At 42.0% G+C, this 25,561-nt stretch overlaps 4 protein-coding genes across 6 annotated transcripts; 2 read left to right on the top strand and 2 right to left on the bottom strand.

The window, feature by feature from the left end:
- The first annotated feature begins 444 nt into the window (after positions 1-444).
- On the top strand, positions 445-2,756 carry LOC117272308 (CCN family member 1-like). Its single transcript, XM_033651159.2, has 5 exons — positions 445-602; positions 695-908; positions 1,000-1,350; positions 1,489-1,694; positions 1,833-2,756. The coding sequence occupies exons 1-5, from the start codon at positions 567-569 to the stop codon at positions 2,139-2,141; spliced, it is 1,116 nt and encodes a 371-aa protein (XP_033507050.2). The 5' UTR covers positions 445-566; the 3' UTR covers positions 2,142-2,756.
- A 676-nt stretch (positions 2,757-3,432) lies between these two features.
- On the bottom strand, positions 3,433-19,569 carry LOC117271585 (outer dense fiber protein 2-like). Of its 3 annotated transcripts, none has more exons than XM_033649864.2 (17): positions 19,503-19,569; positions 18,979-19,149; positions 18,745-18,868; positions 18,520-18,651; positions 18,268-18,342; positions 15,079-15,150; positions 14,853-14,969; positions 14,576-14,761; positions 14,362-14,471; positions 14,124-14,259; positions 13,827-13,937; positions 11,120-11,224; positions 10,509-10,667; positions 10,020-10,120; positions 9,763-9,925; positions 7,956-8,081; positions 3,433-7,822 (listed from the first exon to the last, which is right to left on the bottom strand). In XM_033649864.2, exons 2-17 carry the CDS (start codon positions 19,140-19,142, stop codon positions 7,649-7,651), a joined length of 2,055 nt encoding a protein of 684 aa, XP_033505755.2. In that variant the 5' UTR covers positions 19,143-19,149; positions 19,503-19,569; the 3' UTR covers positions 3,433-7,648. The 3 variants fall into 3 exon arrangements, with proteins under 3 accessions (XP_033505755.2, XP_033505756.2, XP_078029233.1); XM_033649865.2 differs by having other exon boundaries at positions 18,979-19,152; positions 19,503-19,542; XM_078173107.1 differs by lacking the exon at positions 10,509-10,667.
- A 169-nt stretch (positions 19,570-19,738) lies between these two features.
- ift22 (intraflagellar transport 22 homolog (Chlamydomonas)) lies at positions 19,739-22,529 on the top strand. The gene is made up of 5 exons (XM_033649878.2): positions 19,739-20,004; positions 21,250-21,332; positions 21,570-21,656; positions 21,785-21,987; positions 22,073-22,529. The coding sequence occupies exons 1-5, from the start codon at positions 19,966-19,968 to the stop codon at positions 22,219-22,221; spliced, it is 561 nt and encodes a 186-aa protein (XP_033505769.1). The 5' UTR covers positions 19,739-19,965; the 3' UTR covers positions 22,222-22,529.
- Positions 22,512-24,971, bottom strand: LOC117271597 (ATP synthase F(0) complex subunit g, mitochondrial-like). Its single transcript, XM_033649879.1, has 3 exons — positions 24,834-24,971; positions 24,345-24,505; positions 22,512-22,709 (listed from the first exon to the last, which is right to left on the bottom strand). Exons 1-3 carry the CDS (start codon positions 24,883-24,885, stop codon positions 22,611-22,613), a joined length of 312 nt encoding a protein of 103 aa, XP_033505770.1. The 5' UTR covers positions 24,886-24,971; the 3' UTR covers positions 22,512-22,610.
- Between the last annotated feature and the right edge of the window lie 590 nt (positions 24,972-25,561).

Below are 25,561 nucleotides of genomic sequence, written 5' to 3'. Positions count from 1 at the left end.
TTCAGTGAGGTCAGATCTTGTTGAGTTGGCAAACTACTACATAAGTACATGCATATAAAGGTATGACATGCATAATGTATTTAGCAGCAAACAGTGTAATGCAATGCTTGAATAGTTTCCAGTACAGACCATGTAATTGACTGCCTTTTATTTGTATTATTTCATCACATAGAAATAATAATTTCAGGATCTGGTTTGCTTCATGATAGGAGAGTTACTTCATGATTACAGAACAGATATAAAAATGATAATTACATAATTACACTGCCCTGAAAGAATGGAAGTTAGACTGGGTGGTTCTTGGCTCGCTGAGTGAGAGGAGAGGAGGGGAGGGGGGGCTGGGGGGGGGGGGGGGGGCGACTTCTTATGGGAGGACGCTTGGTGAAGCATTCCTCTCATAGTTTTGGGACACCTCTTCAGCCCGTGCATACGTCAGATCTGCTCGGGGTGTATAAAAGGAGATGGGGACTCTAAAAGAGGAAGAGCAAGCACTCGTCAACTCACTGCCAGGTCTGGTGTTTGATAAAGAGATTTCTTTTTTTACTTGAGAAAGACAACTTTTGAAGATGTGGAAAGTCTTTGTGATCGTTGGAGTTACACTGGTGAGGAAATAACCACTGTTCATTCATAAGCTGCTTGTCTTGCTGTTGTAAGAGGACCAAACATTTTATTAGAAATGTCTGTTTCATCTCAGGTGTCAGCCTCATGCCCGAAGGATTGTCGCTGTCCCCCTGACACCCCCAGATGTGCAGCAGGAGTCGGTCTCATGCTGGATGGCTGTGGATGCTGTAAAGTTTGTGCGCGGCAGCTCTTTGAGGACTGCAGCAAGACACAGCCATGCGACCACACAAAGGGACTGGAGTGCAACTTTGGCGGGGGATATGGCTCTGCAAAGGGCATATGTCGAGGTACAGCAAGTTCCCTTCTCTGCTTTTTATGACTCACTTTGTATTTTTAGTGATTTAAAAGCTCACTACTTCCTGTGTTTCTCTACAACAGCCAAATCAGACGGAAGAACATGTGAGTACAACAACAAGATTTACCAGAACGGGGAAATCTTCCGTCCAAACTGCAAACACCAGTGCACTTGCATGGACGGTGCTGTCGGATGTGTGTCCCTCTGCCCACATGAGCTCATGCTGCCCAAAGTGGGCTGTGCCAAGCCCAAGCGTGTTAAAGTAAAGGGACGGTGCTGCGAGCAACTTGTCTGCCCTGAGGAGGCAAAGACAGAGGGAGATGTGGTGAAGAAACACAAAGGAAAGCAGGGCAAAGACAGACTGTATGAAGACGACCTTACCAACAGGAATGAGCTGGCTCCTGTGTGGGGGGGGCAGTCACATTCTTTACCTGGTGAGCAGTTTTGCACAATGTTCTTTCCAGTGACATTGTTAAAGTGTCTAAGAAGAAGACTATAAGGAAATGTGTGTAAGATTACAAATGTATTGACTTCAAACTCTTCTGTACCTTGTTTTTGTTCCTTCTGTGCAGCTTTCAGGAGTCACCCAATAGGCCGCATGTTGGTTAGAGGGGTCAAGTGTGTGTCTCACACCACAGCTTGGTCACCGTGCTCCAAATCCTGTGGTACTGGAGTGTCCACCAGGGTGACCAATAGCAACGCTCAGTGCAAACTGGTGAAAGAGACTCGGATCTGTGAAGTCCGCCCATGCAACCAAAAGACCTTTACCAGATTAAAGGTTCATTTCACACTTTTTGTGTTCTAATTTTTGGCATAATAAGATTGGATTACTTGTTGATTAGCATCATATATCTTTGCTCTTGCACAAAAACAACATTTATATTTACACACACTGTTGTTGTCTTCTCTTCAACAGAAAGGCCAGAAATGTAACAACATAGAAAAGGCCAGCCGTCCAGTCAAACTGTCCTACGCAGGCTGCCGTAGCCTGAAAAAGTTCCAGCCGAGGTACTGTGGGTCCTGCTCAGAAGGCCGGTGCTGCAGGCCTCACCGAACGCAGATGTTACCTGTCAGGTTCCGATGCAAAAATGGAGAGACAGTGAGCAGGATGGTGATGATGATCGAGTCTTGCAAATGTAACTTAAACTGCTCCGGCAGCAACAAGAAGAAACCTGCTCGCCACAGGCTTCATAATGATATCCACAAACTGAAAATGGAGAGATAAAGGAAGACACCATAAGTGCTGACTGATAAAAACATTTGCACTTGAACTGCATTGGTTATAATTTTGCTTCGTGACATTGGAGCCTTGTGGTTTGCTTCATTTTGAAGCAAGTTTTTTATAATTACATTTTTTAAATTCTTATTTTTATAGTTGAATAAAAACATGTTCTCCAATTTTATTTTTTTACACATACTCAACATATTTTAAACTTCCCTTTACGAGACATGTCACATGACAACATGGGAGTGACGTAAAAACTAAGGCAGCTACTAAATCCGTCATTACACATATGTCGCCATGTTTGTTGATTTACTGTAAATTCTATTTATAATTAATATTTCATACTTCATTTAGTGTATTGTTATATCTAATCATGGGATATCATACAATAATATTTGTTTGACATCCTCCACACCAGTGATACTCAATTTACAGCCCATGGGCAAAATCTGGCCCATGATAGGGTGCTGTGTGGCCCGTCGAGCATTGTGACTCAAGTGAGTTGAGTATCCCTGCTCTACACTCATTTGCTTTTGTAAACTGTTTTAATATGACTGAAGAATTTGAATGAATTTTATGTCTTGATTTTTCCACAAATAAACACATAAAACATTGCATTTTCCCAATTATTTCACTTTTTAGGCAAAAGGCAAAGAGTGGGGCTCACAATAATATCAAAAAATTCTCAGTGGGGTCTGTTGTAACAGTTCTGGGTAGGAAATGAGCTATACTGTTTGAACTGCATCTGGCTGACCCACTTCTAAGTAGACCTACATGCCACTGAATAGCTCAGGGAATGAATGTAATGTAAACCTCGGAGTGGTTTCCCTGATGTTGGACAGATGCTGGGCACAAGCTGCAGAATTTTGTTTGATGAAAAAGTTATAGGGTAAGAGAGAATAATCTTAACTTTCCACAGAGATATAAGACATCTCTCATGTGCGACCCTGAATTTGGAAATGTATTGCTCTTATATTGATTGCAACACAGCGAGTGTTAGCTGGATATAATTCAACTCTTTTCCCTTCAGAAGTAAACATGATCAGTTGCAAATTAATGTTAAATTGCCCAATCTAATCTGAAGTATGACTTTGAATGCAAACACTCAGGGTTAATCCTCCATCCAACAAAGTTTGTACATGAATCAGACTACTGTATGTGACCTTCAGATAACCCCTTTAACACGTGCAACAGTGAAGCCTTTGTTTGTTTTTGATCATTCGTCCACTAATCTAGCATTTGTAAAATAAATAAGTCAATAAAAAGCAAAAAGACAAATAGGTCATCCAACTCATTTGAGTCTAATAATCAGAAAAGCTCAGGGTGTGTCCATCACGCTGCTGAATCGTGACACCAAACAAACGCCAGAAGTCACATGTGAGCTTATTCCCAAAGCAAATTCCCAAAGTGTGATCAACAGTATTACGTAAAGGGGCAAGACCAAGAGAGCGAGAACGAGAGCAAAGGAAAAACAGGAGTTCTGACGCACGCAGACATGAAATGGTTCCATCCCCTGACGGAGAACACAACAATAGAGCTTTGTCTGCGAGAACTTGAGAGGAGAACTGCTCGCTCGGGGGAATACGTCCACTGCAAGAACACACTCAGGTCTGGTAGTTTATTACCATAGATACAACAACAACAGCAGGAAGAACATGAAGAAGGACAAACAGAGTTCGGTTTTTAGTTCAGTCATGCTGCAGCAGATACCTGCGTTCTTGTGTGTGCTTCTCCACCTCAGTTATATAAAAGCTTCAAAAGCATGAGGGCGAACCAGCAGCAGCAGTTTCAAGTGGTTTGGAAAGGTCCCAGTGTTGCATCTATCTCAGTAATTATTTTTGCAGCCCTAAAGGGATGAGCTTCAAAACTGACAGCTCATCAACTGATTTTCTGCATCATTCATCTCAGTCCGGGCGAGAATCAGAACATAAACACACCAAGTACACATCACACGGTTTCTATGATTACTACAAAACAGACACAGGTTTGTTCTTAGAATCAGCAGGATAAAGGGGAAATAAGCATTCTGAGTGCCAAGACTCTGAATTTCCCAAATTATGAGTCAGACAAAGTAGTTAAAGTTTTGGTGGTTTAATGGGGAGCAAAGTTGAAGCTTGTTTCATGTTGGAAAACATGGCTTAACCACTGGTAAAGTTAGCAGGGACATATGCCAGAGGTGGGACCATGTCTTGTTTTGCAAGAGGTCACAGGTGAGTCTAAGGCCCAATCCCATTTCTACCCCTTAAATCTTCCACTTGGTATTGAGTGCCCTCGTTTGCGAGATAACCCTTGATGAGAGAAGTTAGAAATATTAGGGTAGAGATCTTTCCCTAAGAAATGAGACACCACATCATGCAAATCGGCGTGGCCGATGTGCAGGCATACGTCACGCGTAGTAGTGGCGCAAGACACCGGAAGTCATTCAGGTTTGAAAACACACCTTCTCTGTCTTATGAATCAACAGAGAAGAAATGCTGAAAACAGGAGGCGCATACGACGTCTTCTAGTTCTGATCGATTCTGTTCGGGTAAGTCGATTTGTTTAAATATTTTTTCTCAAGTTGCTGATGAGTTTATGCTAGTCCAACCATCTGTTGTTTGTATGGCCAACATTTCGACTGTACAGTAACAAATTGTTTTCAAAAACTTGCCGCAGTTGCTGACTTCGCATGGTGTTGTGGGAAATGTCATCTTCCACCTCGTTGTAAGTGTGGGTTGGGGCTCCCTTGGAATCTAGGGCGGGTTTTAAGTGTTGGAAACCACTTCCACTACCTCAGTTCTATTTTGGGACACCACTAGCCTAAACGTGAACGCGCACAACCAAGTGCAAGTGGGTATTTCTAGGGGAAGTGTGGGTATTGGGACAGGCCTGAAGTCTTTGCACTCAAGTCTCAAGCCCTAAACTTTGAGCTCTGAGTCCTAACCAAGTCATGATGCGCTCTTCACCAAATGTAATTAGAACGGATGTGATTGAACCCAAACGCAGCACTCAGTGACAGTTGGTAATGACCTTTACTTAAAGCACAGAATAAACAGAAACTTGAGCCGGGTTCAGGGGCAGACAGGTCGGTGAATGGTGGACACACACATAAGGCAGGAAACTCGGAGCAACCGCATCAACCCTGACTTATGAATTCAAGATGGCTGCCAGTCACATACATATTGAGTAAACACTCTGCTAAAGTACTGTTTATAGCAATTTTATCTTATTTGTTTTACATTAGGTCAGCCTCATCTGCAGCGTTCATCAGTTGGAGTGCATGATGTTTCTGAAGCTGTCTATACTCCGAAAGTGCAAGGGAAACAAAGGCTTTATTGCGGGCGTCCATGTTTTTATCCGACTTGTCCACCGTTGTCAACTAGAACGCAAAAACTGTTGTCAACCCGGAGGTGACGTCATTCCCACTTCCGACTTCCGACCTCTGAGTACAAAACGAAAGCACCATGAGCTTCAGAGTCGCTAAGGTGACCTGTGAGTCGTTGACCCATTCGGCCATCTTGTGCCAACAACTCACAGGTGACCTTGACGACTCTGAAGCTCAGAGTTCACGTGACCTCAACAACTGTAAAGGCCAGTTCAACCCAAGGATTCCAGACCTTGGTTCCAGATGCAACAAAACAGTTTCAGGATGTTGCAGAGAAAAGTTGCAGTGGTCTGAATGACTCAGTTGCATATCTGCTCAGGTCGGCTCATGCAGTTGCAAGGGATTCAACCTTTTCAATTGTTTGTCGCAAACTGTCTCGAACCTTGTAACCAATCTGCAGCAAGCTCGTGCTTTCTTTTTGTAGAGCTGGGTACCAATGTGGGCCGTACGTGAATTTAATCAAGACCGTAATAATAATAATAAGCTCCGACGTTCTTGGCTCTTATCGTTACTTTTTAAAGTTTTGGATTCATGTATCATCATGCTGCAGCCTCTCTCCTGCTCTCTGCATGTCAGGGCTGACCTCCTCCTCACAGCACACACACACCCTAAAAATGCGCCCCCTTGTCATTTTCTGGTTTTAAAATCCGGCCCAGTTGAGTTTGTAATTGAATAGACCTGCCTTAGGGTATCCAACCACAGACGGTCGCATACAAGAAGAGTTGTGCTCTGCTGATGCATCCATGTGCTCTCTGGGGTTTGTTGTGCTGTTCAGCTTCACGTGCCGTTGTAAAGTACCCGTTGCTGTAGAGACGACAGCGGTTTCAGTGATGTCGCTAGTCTCACCTTGGTGCCTTGGTGTAAACTGTACTGTTGCAAGGCCATGTAGTTGCAAATGGGTGCATGTAGTTGCAAGTCATTGCAAGACGAATCTTTGGTCTGAAGGCTGCTTCAGGCCTCCGACTCCACACCAGTCCGGTACAACTGAAGAAGCCTCTTGGATGAGAGGCAAAACATCTTCAGGAAACTCAAGCCAGTCCAGTTGCCTACAATATAGCACTCAAGATTACCACAAACTGGATGAATGAGAAACAGACATTTTTTCAAGTTGAGTTTCAAGTCAACAAATTTGTGTCCCGAGTCTGACTCAAGTCCAATTCAAGGGACTTAAGTCTACATTTCTGACATAAGCACTGTAACATAACTCTCAGAATGAGGTGTAGGTACAGCAAAGAAAAAACAAGTTTGGTCTGGAGCCACTTGCATAAAGATTGATCTACTCTTACACCTGCAAATTTAACTTTGCATGCAGCATAGGACTCATTTAGTGGTGAACGAAGTAAGACTGACAACCAAGCGCATGATGCATCTGCCTTTTTTCACAACAAACATTTTGACTTGTCATAGTAAGTAAAGTACAGGTGATACTTATAACATTAATGATGGCTCCGTTGTATTTGACTATCCCACTAAGACATGACAGTATGACAGTGAGCGAGCACCAGAACCCTGAAAACAAAACAGCTAAATGGAGTTAAGCCATCATCACTGTGGATAAAACCAGACACTTCACAGAATTGAAAAAGATTAGCTAACAAAACAGCTCCATCTAGTGGCACATTACTTTTCTACAGCTGGAAAACCCTTTAATTTTAATTCATGATTTTAATCCATGAATTATGGGAAAATAGTGACGAAATATCAGTTACAGTTACTCACATTCCTTAAGACTGCTTGTTTTATCTGACCAACAGTCTAAAACCCAAATGAATTTGATTTAAAGTTATCAAAAAAAAAGCAGCAAACCCTTACATTTGCAAACCTGGAACCATTAGCCTTACTGAACAATCTAAGTCCAGTGTTCGTTTATACAACTGGCTCCTTGTCATATTGGAATAAGACACAGTAGCACCAAGAGTTCACAATCCAAAAAATGTAAAAATAACATGTGATGATCTAAAAACAGCTATCAAAACCTCTCACGACAACAGCAGATTTCCCTGATATCTGGCTGGAGAAAAGTCCCAGATTTTCAGCTACATGTAGAGGTGAATAACTCTTCCTCTTTTCTGATTTTTAAATAGCCCTTATAAATATTACAGCATAAATTAATTTTAAAAAATGCAAACAAATTCATACTTAATCATTTTAGAAAATATGATGATCCAAAGGCTGATGATTGCAGGCCCTCATCAAACATTGTTGTGTAAGAGTTTTTGAGAAAATCCACGTAGTTCTGAATGCTTTGCTTGTGGCTCTCTGATTGGTCCAGGCTGAGCTGCAGGTCCTTCAGACGCACCTGGAACTGCTTCTCCGCCTGCAGATTAAGATACAAGGAGACAGTGAATTTTCTCAGATATTAACTCAACATATCTCAGGTTACATCAAGGATGAATTTAGTACAATCTACATTCTCAATGACTTTGATGTGCTTTGCATGCTGGACTTACTGTAAGCTTGCTCTGGCGGAGAAGCCTCAGCTCGTTTTCCCTCCTGCTCTTCTCGGCTTCCAGCTCCAAGATTTTGGTCTGAAGGGCCTCGTCTCTGGCAGCAGCCTGGCCTTTTACCTTGTCGACCTGGATGGTCAGTGTATAACATACAGTAGATATCGGTCAGCTGTTGGGGCTCAGAGGTAGAGCGGGTTGTCGACCAATCAGAAGATCAGCGGTTCAATCCCCAGCTCCCTCAGTCCATATGTCAAAGCATCCTTGGGCAAGATACTGAACCTCAGATGGCCGCTCCATCGTGGGGTGAGTGCGTATGGCAACCTTGGCCACCGGCGTGCGAATGGGTTAATGTGACAAAATGTAAAAGCGCTTCAAATATTCAGAAGACTAGTACGACGCTATAGAAGTGCAATCCATTTACCATGACCTCAGTTTAGAGCAGGTAGGAGTACCACCATGGAAGATAGACAATGTACTGCTGCAGACAGGTTCAGCAACAAATTAAAACTATAACTTAAAAAAGTACCACCGAAAAATATCAATAATGCTTTAAGTGTTCATGACATTTAGAATATTTTCACCACTTCACTCCGCTGTCAGACAGCCCCAACAAAAGTTGCTGGTCTACTGCTGCCTCAGTCCGTATGTTTGTTTGTGTTATTGTGTGACTTTTGTCTTTTAAAGGGCTAGTTCAGAATCACCATCATCACACACTAACACAACAAACTAACTGATTAAGGCAGGCCCCGTTCAGATGTAGCATCTAAAAGTGCGTAGAAAATGCCAGCTGTGCCGTTTCCATCCTTTTATCCAAGGCGCTTCAGAGGTTGCGCTACTGTCGCGCCTGCCGTTACTAAGCAACCAAAACCGCCTGTCACTCACAGGGGGAGTAAAAAGGTTACCGTTAGCCATAAAAATAGCGTATCATCATGCTCACCAGTTATCCCAAGCTCCGAGCTGATAATTCTCCAGGCATTGTTCCTTCTGTTGGAGTGAAAGTAGTACGACGAAGACAGGTCATATAACTCTGTATCCCTGGACAAGAATGATCAGTCGCTCCTCCATTGCTTGCTGCCTTTCACACCACCGGATGTTGTGAAGTCCGTTGGACAGAAAGGAAGAAGCAGGTCCGTGGAGCTGATTGGTTAATTCTTATCACATGACATGCAGTGCGCTTGCTGCATTCGAAAAAGTTGAGATTTTTCCATCTCTGTGCGCTGCGGATGCGCACGAAAAAACAGGCGCGTCGCACCGAATGCACGCCGCTACGGCGTCGCGTTGGATTGTGAGCGCACTTGACGCGCGTCTACATTGAAACTAATGGATTTGTGTGCGCAAAAGACGCTACATCTGAACGGCCCCTAAACCAGCAGCTCCTGCGTCCAGCAAGATTAAAATGACTGTTTTTGTTAGTGGAGTCAGGCTTTGATGAGAGCATAGATGGAGGACTTAAGTCGTTAACAGCTTCCCCATCCGAAAGGGCTGTCCGCAGCAAGATAAAGCAGTGAAAATATCCTACATGCAGAGTACACATAAACTGCTATTGATTTGTTTTAGGTTCTGCCTGCTTCTCCAAACCTGGGGCGTGCTGACCAACATCTACTGCATTTAACACACATATAACCCCACTTCAAAATATCTAAACCATCCCTTTAAAGCTTAAAACTGTGGAGCAGACTGTGGTAAAACACTAAATTTGAACATCTGAGGACAAAGAGAATATAATAGGAAGCATCTTTTGCTGATTCTTTCTTTGATGACTGATGATCAGTTCTCCCTCAGATGTCACTAGACTGCCTCTGAGCTGTACCTGATGTTTGACGTCTGACAGAGCTGCCTCCAGCTGCCGGCTTAGGGCCTGGCACTCTGACGAGCGTTGATCCAGCTGCCGGTTGCTGTAGCTGAGAGCTTCCTCCTGAGCTGCGAGCCTCCGTACCAGCTCCAGGTTCTCCTGCTGCAGCTTGTCCATCCTCCTACAAACACATTAAATCATTTCTATCTTTTAATCTGTTTAAGTTAAGCGCAAAGATTCGACGTGTGGACAGCAGACACGAGAGGATGTCTTACGTTTGGAGGGAATTCACTTTGTCCTGTAGTTGTAAATTGGCATCATGAATGGACTCCTTCATCTCCACAGATGATCTCAGCAGTTTTGCCTGACTCTCCATCTGTATGTGTAAAATGTAAAGTTCAGAATCACCTCTCACTAGAGCAGAAAAAAGGGTTTCACATCACATGCAAAACTGCATAAAACACAATTTTGCAAACACAAAATGAGCCGCTTTCTACCAAACCATCACTGCTGACAGAAACATAGGTGATTTAACAAGGGCTCACACAGCACAAAACACTCATATGGATACGTAGGTATGGATGGCTGATATCTAACTGTCTCCACTGCAATCAGAGAATTTTTTACCACAGACATCAAACTCACAGCACGACCAGAAAACAAGATGCATCGACAGACACATGGGGCTGTACTACCGCCTAGTGGTCAGATGTATGAAAATGACTGCATTTCTCATTCTGACCACCACAGCTCACGTTGCACACCTTAACCTGCAGCTGCTTAACGGACTCTGACTTTTCTGAGCACTTCCTCTCCGAGCGGCGCAGGTTCTCCTGGCACTCGAAGAGACTCTGCTCAGCTGCGCTCAGTAACTCAGGGTAAGACTTCAGTTCGTCCACACGCCCCTGCAGCTCCTGCCTCACCTGGGCTCCAGAGGACGTCAGAAGGAGTGGGGTGTTGGAGATAGACAAAACATTAGCGTAAGGATTCTTCACACCTCTCAAAGAGAAACTCCGAGATGTGCGTGCTTTGAGCGTGCAGAATGCGCCTTGATTCATAGTGAGACTGAACTTTGGCAAGTGTTAGTTGAAGTTTTTTGCTGCCCAGAATTACTGTAGGAAGTTTAGTGGTCCAGAAGGTCCAGTGGCAACAAATGTTACACAGCAAAAGAAACAGCTCTCTGAGTGGCCATTCAAGAGCAGGAGAAACAGTGCTGCAGAGCTGAATATACTAGGAAAAGTTAGAATTTGTTATTAGAAGAACAAAAAAGAAACAATCTAGTCGTCTTAAATATCACACATATTGTTAAATAAACATACTGTACACATTAAAAGGGTTTAAAATTTGGGAAAAGACTTGCAAACATGAAGGTTACCTTCTCAACTTCTGCATCTTTTCCATCCCGTGTCCTCTCTGCCTCTCTTAAAAGATTTGCGTATTTCATCCTCAGATCATCTATCTCAGCTTGAAGTTGTGAAACCTAGAAAAAACAGAACAGTGTGATCAAACCTGCTGTGTCCTTCCCTACAACAGAAAGCTGCAAACTAGTATTACTGATGAATGATTCATTCAGCAATAACAGACCACATTCAGTGTTACCCTTGACTGTGATCAAAAGGCTTGTTAGAATGAGCTGATATAATCACTATGATCATCTCTTTTTGTGAAGCACTTGTCAAAACAGAAATGGAAAACTGTTTGAAAAGCACAAAATATGACTAATTAATGGCATGAAAAGAAAAAGATCAAAGGATTAACAGTTGCTTGGACATAAAGCTCAACAGTTTGTAGTCTTAAAACTTGTTCGCTTTGTGCTCCCTGGCCAGATGTCCAAAGCTTTTGTTCCTCACAGTGTTAATCATCCTTTTAGAAAACAGAATATATACACCAAAAATAACCATTGCAACGTGGAATTTTTAAGCAGAACTTTAATTGTATTGCATATGAAAAGTCTTTGTTAACTGCAGAGCTCTTTGTATTTATTTTTCAAATTCAAAAACCTGCTGAGGGAACTCCCAGTTTTCCAGGTTGGAGCTCTGTCCTCCTGAGACCCTGCGTCCTCATATGAGGACATCACATTTTGGGTTTACTTGACCTTATACTTCATTCTGCTTAAAGCTCCAGTAGGCAACATTGTTTTGGTATAATTGAGTAAAAATTTTATAATATCCTCTAAGCATAATGTAAATCAAGTGGTCTGAGACAAACAATAGGTTTCTGCACCTCACCATGGCTCTGTGTTCAGCCTCTAAAGAATCAGTATCGTGCCGATGTGCATCAACCAATCAAAGGTCAGCTCAGACCACTGCATTCCTATTGGCTGTTCTACTGCATATGCGCGTTCCCATGCCGCCGGCAGAAGGGGAGAGCAAGCAGCAATGGTGAACAGTGCACCAGGTAAAATAACTATTCCAGCATTGGCTACAACTGCCTACATGGCAGGAAGACAGAACTCGGCTCTCCGGAGCCCCGGAGGGAGGGGAAGGGTGAGGTGGGGCCAGGCCTGGCCGGAGGGTGTGAGGGTCGGCCGTGGGAGCGGAGCCAAGGGCTCTCCGCAGAGAGGGAGAGCCGAGCCTCGGGAGTATGTGCGGGGCCGCGAGGGAGGGATGGGGAGGGCTGCTGCGCAGTGAGGGAGAGCCAAGGCTCCCAGAGAGACAGAAATAGAACTAAGTAGGATAAAATACTCATGTGCTCATCTGGTAGGAGGGGCTCAGGGCGTAGACGAACGAAACCTAACTCAGATGAGACTCTGGGGCCGTGTGTCTCCACCGCAGGAACCACCCCCGAAGGACAGAGTTCCGGAACTTTTACGGGGGCTAAACAAGTCCCTGGCTCGGAGTAGGTACTCAGAACAGCCCCGAAAGACTCCCAGCTGGGGCTTGGGGATTACTTGGTGCTGATTGGATATACTCAAAGAGGGATGTGATGTCAACAGAAAGCAACAAAATAGCCGGCATTTTTAAAACTCAGCAGACGAGGGTTAGCTCGTTCATATAGCTTCCTCCACCATGTAAAAAAAACTCACTCAACGGTCCGTGAAAAAAATATTCTTTCCAGCGGATATCTTAGTTACAACATGATTGAGCTAGCAAAGCAGTTTTGTGTTGCTATGTGTGGTATTTATTCAGTTTTGGGAAATCACGATGTCTAGAAAGCATCAGTGGCTGCCGCTGACAGGGACAGCTAACAGCAGCAGCAAAGCTAACATCAGGACGTCATCTGTTAAAAGCCTCCCGTTGTCGGATACGACATGAAACTACTCCAGATAGCTCAATCATGTTGTAACTAAGACATCCGCTGGAAATTTTTTTTTTTCACGGGCCATTTAGTGAGATATTACAGACACCGCTAAGGGCTATCAGCTAACGGCGTCCCTACGTCGCCCCGGTAAATGGTCCCGCAACGACTATGTCACATCCAGAGTCCGTAACTTTACAGAAACCTTCCTCGTACTCCGCTCTCTGAGTGGAGACACAGCGGTTGAGAGGGCCGAGCGAGAGGACGTTCCTGTAGTAGTTCCTGCCCCCCAAATAGTACCAGGAACTTCTTCAGTGGAAACGGGCCTTTAGACCTGTCGTCCCTGTTCATGGACACTTTTGTGCCATCTAGTGGTAGTAAGAGCACAATACACTAATCCATGTACAAACAAGATAGCAGACATCTCTGCCAAGTCAGTCTGCAGCCCATCCTGACACAAAAGTGGACAAAACTTGATCAAATTTTATTGTTTAACTTGTTTATTTTTGATTAATAAAGTTTGTAGTTTGATATGGCAACAAATTTGACCAATTTTAGCAACAGGAACAAGGTGTCGTTAATTAGGAAGTACTTGTTCAAAGACACTGGGAATTTATCATCAGCTTGTTTTAGGACATCTGGACTTTATTGTCGACTCATTTGAGGACACTGGGACTTAATTATTGTTGACAATATTAGGTCCAACGAATCCCATATTACTAGGAGAAATAAAAAATGCATACCAAACAAAAGTGCTGGTCTCAGGAGGCTATGAATAAATAAAAGGAGAAAAAAAAAAGCTAAGAGTGCTTTTATAACTATAAAATAAATAAGCAGATATCCACCTCATGTTGGCACTGTTCAGCCTGATGTTTCCTCTCCTGAGACGAAACCTTTTCTTCTACCAGGGCAGACTCACAATCAGCCAGCTGCTGCTCCAGCTGAGCGAGAGACACCTGCAATCACATGAGCATCAAATTTTTAGGGAGAGAGATAAAAATCTAAGAGAGATCTTCTTCAACAAGAATAAAATAGACATGCATAAACATTACAGAACTGACCACAGTTGACTGTCTGCAGTAGAGTTTTTTGACACTTTTACAGTAATGATTGTCACGTGCAAGCCGTCCGGCAACTTGTACCTTCAGTGTTGCATTATTGACGCTGAGGTCTCCGTTTTCAGCGCTGAGTTTTTCAACGCGTTGCATCACAATTTCATTAGCCGCAGTGAGCTCATCCTTCTCCATCTGCAGCCTCGCTGTCATGTCCGCAATTTGACTTGATTGAAAACACACATTAAAAATTCATCAATGAAAGTTAGTGGTAGTTGCCATATGTGTGCGGTGACAGAGCGGTGTGTGGAAAACAGAAGTGGCCAACCTTTTCAACAGCTCTGTATGAGCTACAAGTTTCTCTTTCTCCTCTGCCTCCCTCTCTTTTTGCCTTCTCCTGGAGTCTTGTTCTAAACGGGCCTTGGTCAGCTGAGCATCCTGTACGCCAAGAAAAGACAGCCAAAAGAAGATCCTGAGCTATCTATAAAAAAGACACAATATTTAAAACAAAAAAAAAAAACATAGCCATTTTTACTTTATACCTTTTCCTTTAATTGAGCATAGCATTTCTCAATAGCAGCTTCAAATCTCTCAGCTCTCAGTTTCTGCGCGCGGGTCGCTTTCTTGAGAGATTCCTTGTCCTGTGCTGCCTTCTCAGTCAAAGAGGCAATGGAGCTTCTCAGATCATCAATCTCCATCTTTTGCTCGGTCAGGGTTCTCTCCACCGTCTGGAAAAGACAACATACCCCCCTAAAATGTGCTACAATATTCAACATTTTCTTTAAAGCAGTTGGATAAGAGAGTAGTAAATGTTTGTACCCGCAGCTGCACAGTCAGACGATTGTTTTCAGCTTCCTTGTTGCGCAGCTGCCCCTGCAGGTGAGCACGAGTCACCTCCACAGACTTGGTCATGTGAACTGCACTCTTTATATTCTCCTGTGAACACCATTATACACAGATGCATTAAAATGCACTCTGTATCGTTTGCATTTTTTGAGCCTGAAAGAAGCAAAAACATCTCTGTGAAAACTTGTTCTGTGCTTACCTGCTCTTCTCTCCGCAGATTCATCAGTTCCTCAATTTTTCTGTCTGCCTCATTCAAATCTCTCTTTAAATGCTTTAGGAGAAAAAAATACAGTGATCAGTACCTGATTTGACACATGAATTTGCATGATTTTAGAATTCTATATGCAACAGAAGTGCTCTTTCTAAAAGTACATTCAGTCTCATACAGTATGCCTTTTAATCTTTCAGTTGTCACATTAATGTAGTAACAAATGCAGCTATGTTGGGTGACAAAGCCTTGACATAAAAGGGAAAGTTTGGATTTTCTGAGTGGGCTTGTATGGAGTACTAATCCATTATCAGTGTAACACTGACAGTAACCCCCAATTTAAAGAAGCCACAGAGCAGCGACACAGAAGCTAAGAACTGTTCTACTGTGGACACGGCAGCAGGAAAACATTTTTTAGCCACCTAAAAGAATCTAGAACCGTTTAAGAACCGTTTAAGTGATACTCATCTTGCAGCCCATGGGCCAAATCTGGCCCATGATGGGTGCCAGGTGACCTGCCAACAGTTTTCTAATTCACAAAGAAAACAAACTGATTCACACTGGGATATTTTTTTTGTTCTTTGAATGCAAATAAGGTTCAAGGGTGCATCATAAAGCATCAAATTTGAGCTTTTTTATTAAGGGAGGATCCTCACGACAGACGTTTAGGCCACACAGCATATGTGCTCAAATCCCAGAAATGCCCCTTTGTACACCTGACCTGTGAAGCCACCGCAACTGGATTTGCCCTTTGGCAAAGATGACGAGTGAGGACAGCAAACTTCGAAAGGTCAAAAACAGGCAGTTCATTCTTTATACAGTACAGGCCAAAAGTTTGGACACACCTTCTCATTCAATGCGTTTTCTTTATTTTCATGACTATTTACATTGTAGATTCTCACTGAAGGTATCAAAACTATGAATGAACACATGTGGAGTTATGTACTTAACAAAAAAAGGTGAAATAACTGAAAACATGTTTTATATTCTAGTTTCTTCAAAATAGCCACCCTTTGCTCTGATTACTGCTTTGCACACTCTTGGCATTCTCTCGATGAGCTTCAAGAGGTAGTCACCTGAAATGGTTTCCACTTCACAGGTGTGCCTTATCAGGGTTAATTAGTGGAATTTCTTGCTTTATCAATGGGGTTGGGACCATCAGTTGTGTTGTGCAGAAGTCAGGTTAATACACAGCCAACAGCCCTATTGGACAACTGTTAAAATTCATATTATGGCAAGAACCAATCAGCTAACTAAAGAAAAACGAGTGGCCATCATTACTTTAAGAAATGAAGGTCAGTCAGTCCGGAAAATTGCAAAAACTTTAAATATGTCCCCAAATGGAGTCGCAAAAACCATCAAGCGCTACAACGAAACTGGCACACATGAGGACCGACCCAGGAAAGGAAGACCAAGAGTCACCTCTGCTTCTGAGGATAAGTTCATCCGAGTCACCAGCCTCAGAAATCGCAAGTTAACAGCAGCTCAGATCAGAGACCAGATGAATGCCACACAGAGTTCTAGCAGCAGACCCATCTCTAGAACAACTGTTAAGAGGAGACTGCGCCAATCAGGCCTTCATGGTCAAATAGCTGCTAGGAAACCACTGCTAAGGAGAGGCAACAAGCAGAAGAGATTTGTTTGGGCCAAGAAACACAAGGAATGGACATTAGACCAGTGGAAATCTGTGCTTTGGTCTGATGAGTCCAAATTTGAGATCTTTGGTTCCAACCGCCGTGTCTTTGTGAGATGCAGAAAAGGTGAACGGATAGATTCCACATGCCTGGTTCCCACTGTGAAGCATGGAGGAGGAGGTGTGATGGTGTGGGGGTGTTTTGCTGGTGACACTGTTGGGGATTTATTCAAAATTGAAGGCACACTGAACCAGCATGGCTACCACAGCATCCTGCAGCGACATGCCATCCCATCCGGTTTGCGTTTAGTTGGACGATCATTTATTTTTCAACAGGACAATGACCCCAAACACACCTCCAGGCTGTGTAAGGGCTATTTGACCAAGAAGGAGAGTGATGGAGTGCTGCGGCAGATGACCTGGCCTCCACAGTCACCGGACCTGAACCCAATCAAGATGGTTTGGGGTGAGCTGGACCGCAGAGTGAAGGCAAAGGGGCCAACAAGTGCTAAACACCTCTGGGAACTCCTTCAAGACTGTTGGAAAACCATTTCAGGTGACTACCTCTTGAAGCTCATGGAGAGAATGCCAAGAGTGTGCAAAGCAGTAATCAGAGCAAAGGGTGGCTATTTTGAAGAAACTAGAATATAAAACATGTTTTCAGTTATTTCACCTTTTTTTGTTAAGTACATAACTCCACGTGTGTTCATTCATAGTTTTGATGCCTTCAGTGAGAATCTACAATGTAAATAGTCATGAAAATAAAGAAAACGCATTGAATGAGAAGGTGTGTCCAAACTCTTGGCCTGTACTGTATATACTGGTAAACATATCACTAATGTTTGTTTGTTAACTGACCTCTGGTCCCCTGTCAATTTGCAAAAGTGGCCCCAAGACTAAGACAGTTCAGTATCCCTGGTGTACGGCTTCAGTTCCTTTTGGCTCACTGAACACGGGAGCTGCTGGGCTACCGCTGCCTCAATCAGTTAGTTTGTTTGTGTTATTGTGTGACTGGTAATTCATACGATAACACAAACAAACTAACTGATTGAGGCAGCGGTAGACCAGCAGCTCCTGTGTTCAGCGATGTTAAAGAACTGTTTTTTTCTCTCAACAGTGTCTGTCTTTGAGAGAGAGAGTGAGCTCCTGTCTGTGTTGGAATATTGCTGTCTGATGGTAAGTTAAGGCAGTGAAAAATAAAGCCTACACTTGACGTGATATTGATTTCTTTAGGTGGCTAAAATATGTTTTGTTGCTGACCCCTCCACAGCAGTACATTGCTTAGCTTCCATGTCAAACTCCTGACTTCTTCTCCAAACTGGGGACATGCCGACTGACATCTATTGTAGGTCATACACCGACTATGGATAAGTACCTCATACAACCTCGCTTTGAAAGATCCAAACTATCCCTTTAATTTGACCAGCTCTTACCAATTGAACCATTCAAAGCAGTATAGAATATGTATGATCAATCCTTCTCACAGACTAAATATTCAGCCAGGTTCTTTTCTTTGAGTCACTACATAAACATAATGAAACACTCACCTCATTTTCCCTCTCAGCCAGTGTGATCTTCTTTAATAACATGTCAGTTTGGCAGTCGGCGTCAATTCGATCAGCCTTCATGGAAAGCCATCAGTTATTAAAGGAAAATGAAAAACACATTTTCACACATTTTAAAGAAGCAAGAGCGTTTCTTTGCTGTTATGAACTGGAGGTAACGACAGCACTACGACTCATCTAGACCCATGACTAACTATCCTGAGCAATATACAAGGTGGACGTAGTGAAACCAACCTCTGCATCTTGGAGCTGTTTCAGTTTTTGTCGAACAGACTTGTTTATTCGTCTAAAATCCTCCAACTTCTCCAGCAAAAGTCCTCTCTGCCTTGAAACTCGCCGCTTATCACCAGCAGACTGTCTTGACTCCTGGATAACAAAGAAAATATGTTAAAAATATGCTTACATTATGTTTAATGTAGGTAAATTGTTTTGGTTTTCAACAAACTGCAATAAACATACAGCAAATTCATCCTCCATGGCGTCTTTAAAAGACACAAGTTGTATGGCAGCAGAGTTGGCAGCCGCTTCTGCATCCATCAGTGTTTTCAGGAAAGGATTTCTTCCATCGACAGAGTCTCCATGACTAAATGAAAAACAGGAAGAAAATCAATTAGGCTGAGGCTGCTGGTGAGTGGATGTTGAGCCCCACAGATTAGGCTGTGTTCAGATGTTCATGCATTTTAAGGACCTCACCAACTGATGTCAGTTTCTGGGGTCCTTGTGTGGAGACTGCTGCGTGCTCTGCTCCTTCTTCCCAGCTCATGAGAGCTAGCTAGATCCCCACAGCTCAGAGTGGCATCATCCCTGGTAGAGCTGAAACCAAGGGGGGGAGTATGGAGGTCATCCTCTGGAGACATACCTCTGCTGCTGACAGAACAACATACAGTCTGAGTTTGTGTTAACATACAGAGGAGGGTGGGAAGTAAGTTCACATTGACATAACTAACTTTAAATTAGCTTAGCTACACTGCAAAGCCCCTCACATTATAAGGAGGGACAGTGAGAGCAGGTTGTCAAGCAAGCTAACTAAGCTTACCCCATAGCAACAGACAGCCGACACTAAGTGGCTGCTAAGCTTTAACATTACGTTAGTGTAAAGACAGCGAGCATTCTCTTAATTCGACCTTTCAAGCCGCTGTTATCTACATTATAGTTACTAAAACTACACCACAGTGTCGCCTTACAAAACAATGCCACGGAATATAAACATTACTTACGCTTTCGCCTTGTGTTCGTTGTGAACAACGCTACTCAAAACTGAAGAGGCCCCCCCCTCTTACAAGCTCGAACCTGATTGGTTAGCTCTGACGCAACGTCAACACACTGACTCATTTGCTCGTTGCTGATTTGCTCACCAGCTGGAAAATAGGCGGGAATAACTTTGATTAAAGTTGCGAGCAGCCAATGAGCAAAAGAAAGCAATGGGACTGGTTGAAACCATAGAAACGAACAGGAAGTTTACTGCTACGGTTTCTCAAACTATCTTCGGCCAACATTAAGTTACGGAAATTATTAACATTTTGTACGTTTTGTTGCGCGAAACTAAAAACCCAGCTCAGCATTCTTTACATTTATACTCACATTAACACTGGGTGCTATTTAATATATATTTGGTGGCGTAGTTTAGCTTCTTTAGCGGACATTAGCTGGACAGCTAACGCTAATGCTCGACGAGTGGAGATGTTCAAAGCAAAAATACTATTTATTGGTCCCAAAGAGGTACGTAAATGCCTTTCCTCCTCTATAGCGGAGCCTGCTTTTCACCGATAGATGTTAATAGGTAAACACATAACAGTTTTAACAGTGAAAATGTAAGCAAACATCATTAAGTGTTGACTAGCTTTATATGTGTTTGATTATGTAAATTGAGAAAAGTGCAGTGCTTGAACGTAACGTATATTTACTCAGTTACTGTACAATTTGAAGGTACTCTTTGTATATTACTTAGGTATTTCTATGTTATTCTACTTTATGCTTTTAACTACATTTTAGGGGATAATGTACTTTTCACTCCACATGACATGAGAGCTATAGTTACTACTAGTGACATTACAAGTTAATATTTTACATAAAAAAAACATGAACAACTAGTGATACACTGTCACAGATTAAGCTACCAAACAGTATGTGGATGAGGAAATTAGCTCCACCTCTACTAGCCTCAACATTAAAATTCTGCTTACATATTAAGGTTACAATACGATACACAATGTAATAATGTAACACTGAAAGATATAATTCTGCCTGCATTATGACTGCATTTACTTGTGGTACTTGAAGTACACTGAAGTACAGTGTAATTACTCCCATACTTATACATAAGTAAAACTGTGTGTGTGTTGCACGGCTAAAATGTGTTCAGCAGTCTGACAAAACCATTGACTTTACTTCATTCAAATTAACACACATTTTGTGTTGTTATTGCAGGATAGCACAGGTGTAACTAATTACATTAGTGATGACTCTGTTCCCTTTGGGTGTTCCACTAAGCCACACTGAATGCACAATTGAACCTTAACGGAATGCATCTGTATCAAGGTTATTAGTAACACCTGAGTCTCCTGCTGTGCCGTTAAAATGGCTGCCATAAAAAGCAGGCCTACACTGCAAATAAAAAATCTGCATACAAAAGTTTACCTCAGTAAAAGTTACCTTCATGGTCCACATGTTGGCCTGTTGCAGCAGGAAAAAGCACAGGTGTCGTGTGACTGATTACAAGAACGATGACTCCATACCCTCCAAGTGTTCCAGTAAGCCATGAAGGCAAAACAGCAGAGCTCTGCAAGTTGAACATGTAAACAGAATCCATTCTTTGTAACACCTGTACCTTTTCTACTATGACAAGACAAGATGCCTGCTGTGAAAAAGGGCCAGTGAAAATTATCTTACATGTCATGAGTAGAAAAGTCATATTATATTGTAACTGATATCACTATTCTAACACCATCTCCGCCTACTTTTCAGAGTGGGAAAACAGTTCTTGCAAATTTCCTGTCAGACACACCAGAAAATGTGGGAGGTGAATACAGACCGACTCAAGGAGTAAGGTACAAACCCTGAGTTAACTTTAAAGTTTTCCACAGTTTATCCAAACTTCTTAAATCCCTGAGATGGAAATAACCTCATCTACCAGAATGTGTGGAGCATCATTTTAAATTTAGTGTAAAGTCAATTACCTTGATGATAAGATGATAAAAGCAATATATTTATGTTGCCTTAAGAGGTATTATTGTCTGACCTTGAACAATGACCTTAATAATGCAGCTGCTTTCTGCTGTTTTAAGAATACTGGAATTTGAATCACATCCTGAAGGCACTGGTGACAACCTGAAATGTGAAGTTGAACTTTGGGACTGTTCAGGAGATTTTAAGTAAGTTAAATGCTGAGATATTACCCTGTCCCATCTTGTGGTACTTAACCCCATTACGTTCCATAATTGGTTTTGTTTTTAGTGTGTAATTCTCAGATGGAAATATACAGTATATTCACTTTACACAGATTTGAGTCATGCTGGCCTGCACTGATGAAGGACTCCAGCGGTGTGGTGATCATTTTTAATCCTGATGTCCCGAGTCACCTCAAAGAAATAGAGACGTGGCATTCGATGTTCATCTCCTCTCAAGGTCTGCAGGACAACCAGTGTTTACTCATGGCTCACCACAAGCCTGGCAGTGGAGTGGAAGATGGACGGCTGCCTTTAGGTATTCTTACTGCAGGCCTCCCAAAGCTGTTGCATGAGTTATTATTTTGATTTCTGGGCTAACTTGTTCACTCTTTTTGATGCAGCCTCACATTTAGGCAGACTGCCACTTATTCACTCCAACCTGGAGGACGAGCCGGAGGATGTGAGGCAAGCCTTCCACAGATACTTGGAAAATGTTGTGAGGACAATGTCGGAGAGTCGAGAGCGAGAGGAGATGTCCATCATTACATAGCACCAAAATCTATGAAATATGCAGCTTATTGAAGAAATATGTTGTTGGCATTGGCAGTCTCTGTGTAAGTGACATTCATGGACACTTCGGTTTTTCTAAAGTTCTGAATTATACATCTCTGCTGTCATTCAGCAGTGCATGAAATCTTTCAAAACCCTTTGCAAACTTTCTAGCAAAGTATTGTCCAACAGTTAGGTGTTTTCGTTCTGTTCTGGTTTCTTATATTTTGTCTTTTGTGAATACAATATGACCTAACTCACTCTAGAAATGAACACCCAAGAGACACCAAATACATTTCTCTGACTGAAGTCATTGTTTATTTGAAAATTTGGTGCAAAGTTGTTGAGAATGTGACAATTAAGTGCAAAAGGAGAAAGGCAGTACAATATTTAGACATCATATCCGACAATGCCTCCTTTGCCAATGCACTCTCCGATGTAGAACCACATCAGCACCTCAGTGGTCACGAGTCCGTTCCTTAAGGCATCCTACAAAACAAAAACAACCAAAATCCAATTTCACGGAAGAAAATTGCTTTCATGACAGTCCATAGAGTTAGATAACGAGTTATGGTAAATAAGGCCTGAGAATGTGACATGAAAGAGTAAATGTGGAGTGCAAACATTAGTCCCTTCTCACGCATACAAATACCCACCACCAGTCACAGACAATACTATGAACACACACACACACACACACATCATATCATATCATAAATATTTCATTGCAGTCGATGTATGTAAAGACATCTTTGCACAAATAACTTGTCTTTGTTATTCTGGAGTGTTTTTCCACTGAACTGACTGAGATGGCATTTACTCATCCTACCAGTTTACTCATGTAGCCCCACAGTTTACTTTGGTTTTCTATTATATGAAGATAAACTCAAATGAATGACTATATATACAACACACTGAGGACTGGACATCTGAGCCAAGGGGCCAACGGGACACACAACGTCAGATGTATCTAGAACAGTGGTTTCCAACTGGTCCAGCCACACAGCCCAGGTTTCTCCTCGGTCATTAGTTCAAGGTCCACAGTGTTAATATAGTCAGCATCATACTTGTGTTTGGCCATGTAGTCAAGCTAGTTTGCTGTCTCTGTCAAGTAGCTGTCTGTTACTCACTCATTCTACAGCAGGAAATGGCACTTCAAAATAAAAGCTCTGTGCCGGAAATTCAGTGTACTTCAAAATACAGGTTTTTTTTTTTTTTTTTTTTTTTTTTTTTTTTTTTTACAAACTGAACATGTTCCTGAGTCACATGCATTCCATTCAGAGTGGTCTCGTGGCTCACCAGTTAAACCACTGGTCTAGATAATAATAAGTGCCATCTGTAGAATAACACTCTTTGTGTGTACAGTGTGCAGCAAAATGAAACTGGCATTTTGGCGCTGTCATTTCAAAGTTTGATATTAAAAATATCAATATAAAAATATAAAATTAAAAATAATTAAAATAATAATAATAATAATAAATTAAAATATTTAATTCTAAAAATATTTAAAAACTAAAATATAAAAATATGATATTTGATTCAGCCTTATTGTTAACAGTTGCTTACATTATTGATTATTGAACTATCGTTATCCTTTTAGTGACTAAACAAATACACTTCAGTCAATAATATGTCACAAAAATAGTAAAAAAAAAAAAAAAAAAAAAAAAAAACATAAGCCACTAATCAGGGCCTTAGGTCACACATTCAAATAGCTGGCACTGTCTGAAATGTACAGATTTCCATTTTACCGTTATATCAGAGAGAGAAATGCAATCAGTATTATCTTAGCAATATTTAAAATTATTTTAATTTTCTGTTGCCTGACCACATGATTTATCATCTAATTGTTTAGGCATTAAAATGTCTTCAGATAAAAAATATTGGGCCTCAAAACCTTCATGTTCCCAAACATACCAAAATAGGTGACACATTATTACAGGCTGTATTGCTAGAGCAAGATATACATTGTATCTGGGCCTAATTCATGCAGGTGTACTATTATATTATTAATATGAATTCACATATGGCTGACGTGTCAACACATGGATCACACACACACACACACACACACACACACACACCAGTGAAAGCAAAGTAATTCTCAGACTTGTGCAGCCTCACCTTCACTGTGGTTTGTCCCAGTCGCCCTGACTGGAAGCTCTTGACGAGGCCATTTGCAGCCTCTATGGCTTTGGAGATCTCAGCTGGGGACGGAGGGACGAGCTCCACCCGGGCGTAGTACCAGAAGGTCGATAGTCGGGGTTTGGAGAATGTGACAGCGGCTGCAGGTGACACAGACAAACTGTGAGAGTGGTAGCAATAGCTATTAGCTGAGGAGCAGCAAGGTCAGAAGCTACTGATCAATTTCGCCTTTCTCTAACGACCATGAACAGCTGAAGTGACAAATCACAACTTTCCAAAGGACAACCTGTTGCACTGGTTGATTGTGTGTTTACACTTGAGCTTAGCAAAGGTCACACACACAGGTTGTGCAGCTAGCTGCTAACAAGCTGTAACAACGCGACGTGGCTGCTGCTCCACACGCCACTCCACCGCCTCAGTTTGTAAGTGGTAAAAAAAAAAGAAAAAAAAAAAGACAAGTAAACTTACCACCGACTAAAGCTGGTACTTTTGCAACAAGTTTTTGAACTGCCTGAGCCATAGTGACGAGCAGCCCGGACACCTGAACAAGAGGGAAGTGGAAGAAAAGTTTTTTGAGACAATTTCCGGGTCATTAATTTCAAAATAAAAGCGGTTAATTTTGATGTCAATATAAAACGGGCACGACGTTGTAAATTAAATGAATAAAATATCAATTTTATGCACGAATTATTACGACCTCAGTCAAGATCAGACTTAAGATTTTCTTAAGTGAAAAAAAGAATAATTTCTTTAAACATGCATTTTTCAGGTTTTTCAGGTAAGCAGCATGCGTTTAACTTTTCAACTGAAGAAATATAAATCAATTTAAATATTGATATAGATCACATGAAACTACAAAAGAATATATTTTTACTGCTGTTAAACTAGTGTGTTCACATATTTTAATATATACTAATACTGTCCAATGTCATGCAAAATCATTCAACTTTGTTCCTCACTCCTACGCTTCTCCCCTCTCCTTCTACTCCTCCCTTTTGCACCTACCTCCCCCATTCAGGTCCATCCTCTTCACTCCCCAGCCCCCACCCACCTCCCCCTGATGAACGATGTCATTTTTCCGATGAATATTTTGTGCAAAAATAACAAAAATAGTCAAAATATTGTTTCTGTTACAAAAACTGTACATTACCTTCTAATAACATAATTACATTTATTTACAGCCAAAAGATGAAGTA

This window comes from Epinephelus lanceolatus, chromosome 12 (genome assembly GCF_041903045.1).
Source record: "Epinephelus lanceolatus isolate andai-2023 chromosome 12, ASM4190304v1, whole genome shotgun sequence".
NCBI classification, from domain to species: domain Eukaryota; kingdom Metazoa; phylum Chordata; class Actinopteri; order Perciformes; family Serranidae; genus Epinephelus; species Epinephelus lanceolatus.
The sequence above is the reverse complement of the archived record's forward strand: the minus strand, read 5'-3'. Positions and strand labels throughout refer to the sequence as shown.

Excerpts from the sequence above, each read along its gene's own strand:
- LOC117272308 (XM_033651159.2), top strand. The coding sequence starts at position 567 with ATGTGGAAAGTCTTTGTGATCGTTGGAGTTACACTG. Across the intron at positions 1,351-1,488 it reads GCAGTCACATTCTTTACCTG|CTTTCAGGAGTCACCCAATA; the intron begins GTGAGCAGTTTT and ends CCTTCTGTGCAG. Across the intron at positions 1,695-1,832 it reads AGACCTTTACCAGATTAAAG|AAAGGCCAGAAATGTAACAA; the intron begins GTTCATTTCACA and ends TCTCTTCAACAG.
- LOC117271585 (XM_033649864.2), bottom strand. The coding sequence starts at position 19,142 with ATGTCTCCAGAGGATGACCTCCATACTCCCCCCCTTGGTTTCAGCTCT. Across the intron at positions 14,472-14,575 it reads ATGCTCAATTAAAGGAAAAG|GATGCTCAGCTGACCAAGGC; the intron begins GTATAAAGTAAA and ends CTTGGCGTACAG. Across the intron at positions 10,121-10,508 it reads TTAAGCAGCTGCAGGTTAAG|ATGGAGAGTCAGGCAAAACT; the intron begins GTGTGCAACGTG and ends TTACACATACAG.
- ift22 (XM_033649878.2), top strand. The coding sequence starts at position 19,966 with ATGTTCAAAGCAAAAATACTATTTATTGGTCCCAAAGAG. Across the intron at positions 20,005-21,249 it reads TATTTATTGGTCCCAAAGAG|AGTGGGAAAACAGTTCTTGC; the intron begins GTACGTAAATGC and ends CCTACTTTTCAG. Across the intron at positions 21,657-21,784 it reads GACTGTTCAGGAGATTTTAA|ATTTGAGTCATGCTGGCCTG; the intron begins GTAAGTTAAATG and ends CACTTTACACAG.
- LOC117271597 (XM_033649879.1), bottom strand. The coding sequence starts at position 24,885 with ATGGCTCAGGCAGTTCAAAAACTTGTTGCAAAAGTACCAGCTTTAGTC. Across the intron at positions 24,506-24,833 it reads AGTACCAGCTTTAGTCGGTG|CCGCTGTCACATTCTCCAAA; the intron begins GTAAGTTTACTT and ends TGTCACCTGCAG. Across the intron at positions 22,710-24,344 it reads TGGGACAAACCACAGTGAAG|GATGCCTTAAGGAACGGACT; the intron begins GTGAGGCTGCAC and ends TTTGTTTTGTAG.